Source organism: Notamacropus eugenii, chromosome 1 (genome assembly GCF_028372415.1).
Source record: "Notamacropus eugenii isolate mMacEug1 chromosome 1, mMacEug1.pri_v2, whole genome shotgun sequence".
NCBI lineage: Eukaryota > Metazoa > Chordata > Mammalia > Diprotodontia > Macropodidae > Notamacropus > Notamacropus eugenii.
The window spans coordinates 696,259,747-696,272,281 of NC_092872.1; the positions used below are offsets into that span (position 1 = coordinate 696,259,747).

Sequence of the window (12,535 nt, forward strand, 5' to 3'; positions counted from 1 at the left end):
GAAGTATAGTGTCTTGGATGAAGTGGGAGATTGTTCCATCATTTAGGAAGGAAATGTTTCTTGAAGTCTGTCTACAGGAATGTGACTAGGATGGTGAAAAGACTGGAGATTATGCCATAGAGGATTAGTTGAAAAAGCTAGGGTTATTGAGTCTGGCAGTGATTTCTTTATTCAGGTAATCATGTAGAAAGATTAACTTTGTTCTGATTGGCCCCACAGTACAAAGTTAGGAATAATGAAGTTGCAGAGGCATATTCTGACTTGCTGTAAGGAAAGACTTGGAATGAAAGCTGTCTCCCAAAGAAATGGGTTGCTCCATGAGGTTATCCTGAGTTCTTTATCCTTGAAAATGTCTTAATGTAATCTGGATGACTATTTTTCAGGGGTGTTGTAAAAAGAATTCTTGATGAGGGGTGGGGTTAGACTCAGTGATCTCTGAAGTCTCTTAATCTCTGAAATTTTGTGATTTTGATCATCTTTGTTTCTTTTCTGTCTAGGTATAGACAGGGACACAGCGTGCACAGCAGATCCTGCTGGACTTGACCTGAGAGAATGCCTCCATGGCTGCTTAGCTCCTTTCCGTGATGGGCTGTGGGACAAGTAAGGTCCTTCCTGAGCCTCCCAAGGATGTCCAACTAGATCTGGTCAAAAAGGTTGAGCCTTACACTGGCCACAAGACTGATGTATATAAGCATTTCATCAAAGATGATGGAAGTGGGGGCCTTAAAACTGGATGCCCATCACCCCCTTATCACATTCAGCCTTATCCAGGTACTCATCTGGTTAACCACATGGAGCCTCATGAGCCCCGAAGGACCAGAGTGGCCAAATACCGGGCCAAATTTGATCCTCGAGTAACAGCTAAATATGATATCAAGGCCTTAATTGGGCGGGGCAGCTTCAGCAGAGTTGTGCGGGTAGAGCATAAGGCTACCAAACAACCCTATGCTATTAAGATGATTGAGACTAAGTACCGGGAAGGGAGGGAAGTATGTGAGTCTGAGCTGTGTGTCTTGCGACGAGTTCGCCATACTAACATCATCCAGCTTATTGAAGTATTTGAGACGCAGGAACGTGTCTATATGGTGATGGAGCTGGCCACTGGTGGAGAACTGTTTGACCGGATCATTGCCAAAGGTTCTTTTACTGAGAGGGATGCCACCCGGGTACTGCAGATGGTGCTGGATGGGGTCAAGTACTTGCACACACTGGGTATCACACATCGGGATCTGAAGCCAGAAAACTTACTGTATTATCACCCTGGCACAGACTCTAAGATCATGATCACTGATTTTGGGTTGGCAAGTGCCCGGAAAAAAGGGGATGACTGCCTTATGAAGACTACGTGTGGCACTCCTGAGTACATTGCCCCAGAGATCCTAGTCAGGAAGCCCTACACTAACTCTGTGGACATGTGGGCCCTGGGGGTCATATCATACATCCTGCTGAGTGGAACTATGCCCTTTGAAGATGACAACCGGTCAAGGCTGTACCGGCAGATCCTAAAGGGGAAGTATAGTTACTCAGGGGAGGTGAGTATGGTGGCTGTGACTTCTCCTGACATGCATGAAGATGGACAGTGTTTTTGTTTTCTGCTTCCAAGGAGTCCCTTGGAGAGAACATCCCTTCTGCTGTCCTAAACTAAACATGTCCCACAAGCCTTTCTTTCCATACATTTCTCTTTCCAGAACATTTGTGACTGTTGTAGAGAGAAAGCAGACAGGTGTGTTTAGGTTATGGTGTGGATTCTTTTAAAAATATTTTTTAAAATCTTTTTAGCATTGAAAACAAAGATGGTAAGTGGGCTTACCCTGCAGGTCCTGCTCAAGGATATCAATTCTGTGGGTTTCCTTAAGAGTTTTTCCTTTGTTTCTCTAAGTATTTCATTTGTCGATATTTCTTATGTATGTGTTCAGTCCAGTGGCTAGCTGGTATCATGGTGGAAACACAAGTACTCTTCAGACAGTTTCTGTCCTTAGGGAACCCAAGTCTTATCTGAAGAAAAGATTAATGTAGCTGACATGTGTATAGAGCTTTAGGTTTACAAAGTGCTGTGCAGCACGTGATCTTATTGGATCCCTCTATCAACCCTTTGAGGTAGGGACTGCAGGGTTATTATCCCTGTTTTACAGAGGAGGAAACTATGTTTCAAAGACTCAGAAATGACTTATTCCTGTTCACACAGCTTGTTCCTTTCAGAATTTGAGTTTCTTGGGCTTCCTGATTCAAGCTCTAGTGCCTGCTATGGCACAGGGTCTGCCTAGGAAAAAATACTTTATTAGGTGCTAGATTGTGTAATAATGATAATAATAACTAGCATTTCTATAGTGCTTTAAGGTTTGCAAAGCACTTTAAAATACTCATTTGATCCTCACAGTAACCATGGGAGGTAGGTGCTATTATAAAACTTATTTGACAAATGAGAAAACTGAGGCAGGAAGAGGTGAAGGGACTTGTCCAGGGTCACACAGCTAGTAAGTGGCAGAGGCTGGATTTGAATTTAGGTCTTTTCTCTCTCCAGATTCAGTGCTCTATACACTGTGTTGCCTTTAGATACATGCTCTACGAATTAAGAAGAGAGGGGCATTCATGAGGACTGAAATAGGTGGGGGAGATTGCATGAAAATAGTGGGACTTGAGCAGAGCTTTAAAGGATAGATAGAATTTGAGCATTTCAGTGAATAGTATTATTGAGAGTGCTGATGTATGTCTGGCACCTCTGATGTCCTGTTTGAATTCCTGCATGTGGAATCCAGTGTTATCTCTGATCCTAGAATGACTAAGTGACTCATGGCCAATGGGCTAAGGCTTGTTTTTTATTTTCTCAATTCAGGGTGTGTCACACTACTGGTAGTTATGGCGACCTCAGAAACTTAGGGAGAGGTATTAGGTCATATCTGAACCCCATAATACTTTGCTTAGAGTTATCTTAGTGCATATCTGGAAAGTGATCCTTTGGATAGTCTTGGCAGCGTCCTTTCTCTTGGTTTGTTGACTTGCCCCTAACTTCCCCAAGGGAACAAGGGAGCTTAGCTCCTGGGGCAGACTGTTGTTTTGCTTCGTTTTGTATCCTAAAGTCAGGATTCCAAGGAGCAAAGATCAATCTAGGCATTGAGGTTTGCAGAGAGAATGCTGGGGATTGGAAATCATCCTACCTTTTGGTTTGCCAGTAGCAAAGCATTTGCCAAGCATGGTCGTTTGGCAGTAGCCTCTGAAATGTTATTGGGATAAGTAGGCAGATCTCTTTCTCAGAGAATACAGGATTTTAGTCCATGAAGTTATTTATTTTTCTTTGCCCTCTTTAAGCTTTGAATTGCTCCTTTTGGCATTCTGTGCTCAGAACAGTGAATTCTGCCTGATATCAGTGCATGATTATTAAATTAGAGTTTTGTCTGCTTTTTCTCCATGTCTTCAGTGCTCTTTAATCTTTCTTGGTGAAGAGGACAGTGAAAGAATAGAAAGGGCTTTATGGCTTGCTGCTGCCACTGCTGATTTCCTTAAAGAGGTCATTGTTTGGTCTGCTTAGAAAGAACATTTTCCATCCTTTTTAGTTTGAGGAGTGAGGGACAGGGCCTGGAGACTTGCCTCACAATAGGAAGCTTTAAAGGCCTTCCCCTACTTCTGCCTCAGTCAGCTGGCAAGACTGCATTTCCTTGCACAAGTCATTGAGATTCCTCATGCTTCTCAGATGACTGCTTAAAGATAGAACTTATCTGACTCTCTCTCTCTCTCTCTCTCTCTCTCTCTCTCTCTCTCTCTCTCTCTCTCTCTCTCTCTCTCTCTCTCTCTCTCTCTCCATATCAACTTAAAAGTCAAAGCTGGTCCAAATTAGCAATTTCCCCCAGTTACAAGTTAGATACTTATGTTGCTTAGAGGAAACCTTCTACATATGTTATTTCCATCATGGAAATTCCAGGGTGAGATTTGTGAAACCCAGTTGGCTGAATGGAGAGAGGCGGAGAGAGAGAGAGAAAGAGTGTGTGTGTGTGTGTGTGTGTGTGTGTGTGTGTGTGTGTGTGTGCGCGTGCGTATGTATGTAAAGGTGTCTCCCTCTCTGTCTGTACCATACTGTTTTTATAGATAGTGTACTTAGGAAGCATAATGATTGTTACAAATAATGATGTTAGAAATGTAGGGGAAACAGTACAGCCCAATATTACAGGTAACAAATGAAAGCAAGCTATCAGAATCTTTGTGTAGCAATTCTGCTGCCTTCTTTTGATATGAAATGATAGATGAAGACCTAGAAACCGTTGCTGATAATGTTATCTGTTATATTTTCATTGCTGTGACTAAACCTTTGTAAATGTCATGAAAAGCAGATTATAGTGAAAGAGAAATTTTGAAATGCATTGTTGTGATGCACCCAGATTAGAGTGATCAGATCTTAGATCTGGAACCGATCCTAGTGATTGAGTGCAGTCTTTATTTTTAGAGATGAGGACCTTAGGGTTTGGTGAAATTTTAGTGACTTGCTTGAGATTACAAGTTGTGTAATTTAAGCAGTTAAGTTTTTGTGGTCTTCTAGCAGCTTAAGAATTTGAACCAAAGTTTCTTCACTCTGTTACAGAATAACAAGTAATTATGATCACTTACATTTCTGTAATGCTTCAGGTCTTTCAAAGTAAGTATTATTCCTGTTTTATAGATAAGAAAACTGAAAAATCAAGTGAAACTTTGGAAGTTGAGGTTAAATTATTGAAAATTTCCAGCTCCCCAGCAAACAAATATGAATCCAAGAGAATTTCCTAGAACTTAACTTGCATCATCTTAGTTGAGATTATGTGTGCCTGACATATGAAGTGGTTGTCAGTATTTCCTAGTTCATTCTGATTCATAGTCATGCCATGTTAGAGATGGAAGGGACTAGTCTGGCTCCCTCATTTTTTAAAAATTATTTCTTTTCAGTTTTCTTCAATCACTTCCATATGTCTTAGACTTTTTCCCTTTCCTCCCCCTCCTTCCTCCTTCCCTTTCCACTCCCTCCCCAAGAAAGCATGCAGTCTTATATAGGTTCTACACATACATTCCTATTAAATACATTTTCACCTTAGTCATGTTGCATAGAAGAATTAAAATGAATGAGAGAAACCATAAAACAAAACATAACATAACCTAACTCAAGAGAAAATGGTCTGCTTCATTCTGCGATCCACTTCCATAGTTCTTTCTCTGGATGTAGAAGATATTTTGCCTCAAGGGTCCATTGGGAATTTTTTAGGTTCTTGCGTTGCTGTGAAAGACTGTCTACCAGAAAAATTCCTCACACACTGTGGATGTTGCTGTGTACAACATTCTCCAGGTTCTTCTCCTTTCTCTCAGCATCAGTTCATATAAGTCCTTCCAGCCATCTCTGAAGTCTTCCTGTTTATCATTTCTTATAGCACAATAGTATTCCATTACATTCATATACCCACAACTTGTTCAGCCATTCCCCTATTGATGGGCATCACTTTGATTTCCAGTTCTTGGCCACCACAAAGAGAGCTGCTATAAATATTTTTGTACATGTGGGACCCTTTCCTGTTTTTATGATCTCTTTGGGATATAGTCCTAGAAGCGATATTGCTGGGTCAAAGGGTTAGCTCCATTATTTTAGAAATTAAAAAAAAAACAACTTTTATTGCTATCTTTTGTTTTCATATCACCTTTATTTCTGAAGATATAATTTCCCTTGCCATTATTTATCCAGCCACTCCTTGTAACAGAATAAAAAAGAGGGAAAAAGCAGTGGAGGAAAGTTAGGCAACATATCAACCATGCCTGGCAATCCTTGCTTTATTCCACACCTTTAGTTCCCCCTGTGCAAAGAATGAAGGAAGATGTATTTTTTTATCTCTTCTCTAGGACCAAACATCATTATAAATACTTGTGTTGAGTTTGTGTTCTTTCTGTTTATCTTGTCGTAGTCATTGTGTGTTTTCCTTATTTCTCTCTGTCTTTCCATGCTTCTCTGCATTTATGTTTAACATTTTACAATGCAATAATATTCTTTCACATTCATGTACCATTTTTTAACCATCCCCTCATCTAAGTCAATGGCATCTTCATTTTGTGGATAAGGAAACTGAAGTTTACAGTAGAAGTGAGTTGTGCAAGGCTATGAAGCTGGGTACTGACAGAATTAAGAGTGAGAGAATCAGCATCTATCAAGCCTCTACTGCATGTGATCATGACAGTCCACTGTTGGTGCATTGCTGAGACTTCAAAGTGCTTTTCTTGGTCCTCATTCCAGGTCTGCCTGGTACCCTGAGGACCCCAAGTATCTTCATGCTTAGACAGCCTCTAGTACTCTGGGCTTAAAGAGGATTCACACATTAGTGTTTTTTTTCCCTGCCTGCTGTTGTTTCATTCTGGCCAACTTGGAGCAGAAATATGGTCAGCAATTTATGGAATTTCTGCCGTGTACGGCATTGGGCAAGGCCTGGAGAATGACAGAGGGCATAAGATTCTGCCTTCAAGGTCTCTAGTGGTCTAGTGGGGGAGGCATGAAAAGGACAAATGTGCACACCCTCAAATGCTAACAAAGTGCTCGATGAGAAGCCATAGATCAATATTACAGGAGATGAGAGAAGAGAGGGCCTCACTTTGTATTGTGAAGTGAAAAGAGACTACAGGCTACTGCAGTGGTCTAGATATGAGGCGATCAAGGGCCTGGAATAAGGCATTGTTAGTGTAAAGAGAAAGGAAGAACCAATAGGACTTGGTGACTATTTAAATGTAGCATTCATTAGTGAGGAATCAAAAATGACTCTTGAGGTGGAGTGTAGTGGCAACATGCCTGTAATCCCAGCCAGGGCGGTTGAGGCTGGCTGGTCTCTTGGGCTCAGGAGTTCTGAGCTATAATGACCAGGTACCTGAACTATGCTAGGCATTAATATGGTGATTCCCCTTCTTCACACTCCCCCCAGGGAGTGAAGGAGTATTGGGTTGCCTAAAGAGGGGCAAACGGACCCAGGTCAGAAATGGAATGGGTCAAAACCCCTATGCTAATTAGTAGTGGGATTGTACCTGGGAGGAGTCCTCGAACTTCTAGCCTGGATGAGATAGGGAGAACCAATCTTTAAAAAAAAAAATTCTAAGGTTTTGAGACTGGAAATGCACAGAGAATGAAGGTGGTAGCTAAGATTTTGTTTCTAGATAATTCACAAACCAGATACAGTAAATGATAAGTTGCCTGTAAATATGGGGTTCCTCTCTTTTATTTCCCTTGAAATGAGAGAACAGATTTGTGCATGAAAACTTCAGTGTGATGTCATGGGGAAGTGTTAGCTAAGTTAAGCCTTGGCAGGAATGGAAACTAGCTTTCCCCATCTTATGGAAACACAGGCACAAGGAGAAGCTTGTGGGAAGGCATTAGTTGCTGGTTGCAAAGGGATAGAAAGTTGGGGACTTACCAAATCTCACTTTTTCCTCACATAGCTCCCTGGGGATGTGGGTTTTGGAGTGTCATGGTACCTTCTGTGCTTCACATTGAACCAGAAGAAGGAAAGGCCTGGAGGCATGAGGTAAGCTGCCAGGTGTTGGTATGGATAGTCATAAAAAAGCCCAAATCTAAAGTATGACTAGGTAGGTACAGGCTTCCAAATATGGTGTGTTAATTTAAATAGAGTCATATTTTACAGAGTTTTGTTGGCTGCCAAAACCCAGAGTACTTATTAGGTGTCTCAATGCTTTGTAACTCTTGTGCTGTGTCTCAGAAGGATACAGGGAGTGGCATAAGATAATCAAGGATTAATTGAACTCAAATAATAAAAGTATTAATGATAATGCTTTCTTACATTCACATAATATTTAGTGTGGTAAAGGACCTTGGACCTTGATCAGAAAACATGGTTTCAGTTCTTTGCAAAAAATAGCCTTGGTTTGGTTATTATTGTCTTTTGTATTCAAAGAGGACCCAAATGACATCACTACGTTGGGTTCAAGGTTATCTATGACTGATTAGACCAGTATGATCTTGGAAGGCTCTACCACAGGTCGGGCACAAATAGTCTATATAAACATTTGGAGTGTCTCTACGTTGGCACATCTCATGTTTATTTTGAGCTACTACAGTTCACTCATAGAGCATATCACCTTCTCTGATGTGGGCACTCCATGTTGGGTAGTCTTCTGCCAGTGTCTCCTGTGTCTCACAGTCAGTTTCAGAGTTTTTCGGAGAGACCTTGTGAGTATCCTTGTATCACTTCTTCTGACCTCCCTGTGGGTGCTTGCCTTGTGATAGCTCTCTGTAAAACAGTCTTAGGCAAATGTACATTTGGCATTGGAACAACATGCTGGCCTATCAGAGGTGCGCTCTCTGCAGTAGAGTTTGAATGCTTGACAGTTTGGCTCAGAAAAAGACCTTAGTGTCTGATACTTTATCTTGCTGGGTGATCTTCAGAATCTTTTTTTTTAACCTATATGATACATTTTAAAAATTAATTTGTTTTCAGTTTTCAATAATCACTTTCCTATGTTTTAAATTCTACCCCTCCCTCCCCAAGACGGCATGCAATCTTATATGGGTTGTATACCTACATTCTTATTAAACACATTTTCACATTAATCATGTTGCATAGAAGAATTAAAATTAATGGGAGAAGCCATGAGAAAAAAACAAAACAAAACATAACACAAGAGAAAATGGTCTGCTTCATTCTGCGCAGAATCTTCTTAAGACAGTTAAGAACACTCACAAACTCAAAAGCTGAATAACAGAGGCTATGAGCCTCGCCTTCTTCATTGGCAAAATGGGGTTAATAATACTTACATTACTTAAAGTTGTTGTGAGTAAAGTGATTTGTAAACCTTAAGGTGCTTTTAAAAATATATTAGGTGAATTGTTATCCACATAAGCTAGGTATTTTAAAATTTAAAACTATACATTTAACTTGCAGCAAATAAATAAGGATAAGGACAAAAAAATAAATTTTAAAAATTGGTCATCAGTGATTGTACACATAACTGGATAGTTCTGTTATTTAGTGATTGTCCAAAGAAATGAGATATTTTAATAATTGTAGTAAATTGTCCCTTATATGTAACATGAATTTTGTTGCTGTGGACATTTTTATTTGTGTAGTTTTAGCCTATATTTATGTACTTCAGGTTCTGCTTTCATCACTCTATCACCTCATGTCTTCTTACGTTTGTTTGAATTCTTCAAATTTGTTAGTTTTTTTTTGTCAGTAATCTCTGTTTATATTGATACTATGCCAGGCAGCCTGTTGTGATAAAGGGGCAGCCTTGGAGTCAGGAAGAACTGGATTTAATTTTACCTTTGATATACGCCATGTGCAAATAACAAATTGCTTAATTTCTTTGGTTTTTTAGTTTCCTTATCTCTACAGGGAGGGAGGTGGACTACATGACACCTAAGGCACCTTCCTTACCAGTTCTGAATTTTTGGTGCTAAGATTCTGAGTTACAAATCAGTTGCCAATATGTCAGTGGAGAGAGTTTCTACATTTGGAGTTCCTCACCCTTATGAAATCTAGGAAAAATGAACAATACACACACTGTGATTTATTCACTTATGCCTGATTATTGGACACAAATATTTTTGTACAAACAGCTATTTTTCCCTATCCATAAATCCTTAGGGTATAAACCTAAAAGTAGAAGTGCTGGATCAAAGGATATTAAAACATTTTTTTTGTAACTCTTATTGTATAATTCTTTGTTATTTTCTAAAACAAGCTAAACAGCTAAACAATTTATAGTTATTTTGACATTATTAGCTTTGGGTGGGAATTATTGCCTTCATTTTGTAGATGAGGAAATATACCTTCAAAGAAAATGATTTGTCCAAGCTTACATGGCTACAATAGAAAGAAATCCATATGCAAGTCTATATGTAAAGGTGCCATACTTTTGAGAAAGACTACTTTCTTGTATTCTGGGTCTGCATATAACTTCCAGATTTGAGAGCTGTTGATGCTGGTAATTCATCTGATTAAAGTTTTGCAGTCTCTAACTGGCTATTGATTTTTACAGCAGGAGAATTTTAAGAGAATGCAGTGGTGTTTTTACCTTCAAGTCCTTCTGTCAATGAGCAAAAATTGACTAGGAGCAGGGACTTTGGTTCTATCTAATGGGGATTATGTCCAGTAGCCCACCTCCTCATTCATGTGTCTCTTTTTTGGTGCTTAGCATGGATGGATGTCAAATACTTCTCCCAGTCTTGAGAATTTAAACCTTGTTTTACAAATGGAAATTAACTAATCATTCCCCAGAGTTCTTTATTGCTTCTCTTAAGGCAGAGCCAGTTACTTTGAGTTTGTGCTAACTCAGGACATAGGTTTCCTGTTCCTCTGACAAAGAGTTAAAGGGCAGCTGATTCTGGGTGTTCTTTTGTTAGAGATTTTTCAGGGGAGATATTTTAGAATCATACATTTACTTTTTGGATCTCTTTCAGAAGGTGATCGGTGGATTTTTTCAATATTTATTTTACCCTCTGGTTCTAGAATATCAGGGCAGTTTTCCTTGATAATTTCATGAAAAATGATGTCTAGGCTCTTTTTTTCATCATGACTTTCAGGTAGTCCCATAATTGTTAAATTGTCTTTCCTGGATCTATTTTCCAGGTCAGTTGTTTTTCCAGTGAGATATTTCACATTGTCTTCTGTTTTATCGTTTTTTTGGTTTTGTTTTGTAATTTGTTGGTTTCTCATAAAGTCATTAGCTTCCATCTGCTCCATTCTAATTTTTAAAGAACTGTTTTCTTAAGTGAACTTGTGGACCTCCTTTTCCATTTGGCTAATTCTGCTTGTTAAAGCATCATTCTCCTCATTGGCTTTTTGGACCTCTTTTGCCAATTGAGTTAGCCTATTTTTCAAGGTGTTATTTTCTTCAGCATTTTTTTGGGTCTCCTTTAGTAAGGGATTGACCCACTTTTCTTGCATCACTCTCATTTCTCTTCCAATTTTTCCTCCACCTCTCTTACTTGATTTTCAAAATCCTTTTTGAGCTCTTCCATGGCCTGAGACCATTGCATATTTATTTTGGAAGTTTTGGATGCAGAAGCCTTGACTTTGGTGTCTTCCTCTGATGGTATCCTTTGTTCTTCCTCATCTGAAAGGATGGAAGAAAATACTTGTTCACCAAGAAAGTAACTTTCTATTCTTATTTTTTTTTTCCTTTTTGGGGCATTTTTCCAGCCAGTTACTTGACTTTTGCATCCTTTGTCAAGTGGAGGATATACTCTAGGGACCTGTAAGTTCTCAGTTCCTCCAAGGTGGCACAATCAAGGGAGAGGAGTTTGCTCCTCTCTTGGTCTGTGCTCTGGTTTGGGAGCAACCACCAGCTTTCTGCCAAGGATCGACAAGTAGAATTCCCTTTCCAGAGCCTCCACCAGCTCCACCAGCCAGTGCTCCTCCTCACCCCAGGACCTCCACTCAGGGCTGAGATCCAGATCCCCAGGGTCTTTAGGATGAAGGCTCCAACAGTGGATGCTGCTGGGGCCAGGGCTAGACCATGTTCCCTTCTCACCTAGGTGAAAGAGCTTTCTCACTGACATTTGAAGCTGTCTTTGGCATTTATGAGTTGAGAAATCTGGGAACCACAGCTGCTAAAGCCTGCTCTGGTACTCTCCAAGCTGGGCCCTGCAGCCAAGGCTGGGCTACGCTTCATGGACTGTGCTCCACTTCGAGACCTGCGCTTCACTCCGAGACTGGGTGTGATAGACCTTTCCTGTCAGCCTTCCAGGCTGCCTTGGGCTGGAAATCTTTTTCAGTCTGTCGTTTTGTGGCTTCTGCTGCTCTAGAATTTATTTAGAGTCATTTTTAACAGGTATTTTATGGGCTGTGGGGGGAGGGGGGAAGAGCTTCTGCAGGTCCACCCTTCTACTCCCTAGAGTCATAGATTTAGATGCCATTTAGTTCAGCTGAGGCCTAGAGAGCTTAAACTATTTACCCAGTCACAGAAGCGAAAGGCGGAACTGAGGTTTGAACCTCGGCTTTCTGTTTTTAAGGCATCCAATGTTCCCTATGCCATTCTGCTTTATTAGAAATCATCCTAGATAATGGGGGGACACAGAATAAGACATTTTTTTCTTTGCTAATTTGTTTCTGCAAGTTTAGCTGCTAAGAGTTTTATCCTCTATTATACTCCTTTTTTCGTATGTTTGTTTTTGTTGATGGTTATTAAGTTTATAATTCAAAAATGTAGATTTTTTAAATGGAGCCATCCCTAGAAAGAGAGGCTTGGAAGATATCTGAGAATGTTCATCCAAGGTTGAGGCCTAATGTTGATGATAACTAAGATACTTGTTAGAAAATTAGACATAATATTCTTTCCATCAGGTTCAAGGTGGTTGAGTTGGTGGTGAATTGGACTTGTGCGGAGGCATTTGAGGGTACCCTGATGTTTCAGGTCACTTGCCTTTCCTGCTCTGGGTGTGGCAACTAGTGCCTTCTCCATTGCAGTTGTGGCTTCAGGGGGATGGCTGTGAAGGCCAGCTAAAAGCAGCATTAGTGGTCTGGTGTAGATTGGAGGTCAAGAGATGACCTAGAGAAAAACTCCTCAAGTATTACAAACTAATTAATTTAGG

At 40.2% G+C, this 12,535-nt stretch overlaps 1 protein-coding gene across 3 annotated transcripts in view; it reads left to right on the forward strand.

Moving 5' to 3' along the window:
* Nucleotides 1-12,535, forward strand: part of PSKH1 (protein serine kinase H1) — a 61,876-nt gene that overhangs the window by 18,610 nt on the left and 30,731 nt on the right. For 2 of the 3 annotated variants that reach the window (XM_072636095.1, XM_072636096.1), the window contains exon 2: nt 498-1,532. In XM_072636095.1, coding sequence (XP_072492196.1) covers nt 585-1,532 — 948 coding nt within the window. In that variant the 5' untranslated portion in view covers nt 498-584. Of the gene's footprint in view, nt 1-497; nt 1,533-7,422; nt 7,509-12,535 lie in introns of all 3 variants that reach the window. The other variant, XM_072636097.1, reaches the window with a different exon arrangement.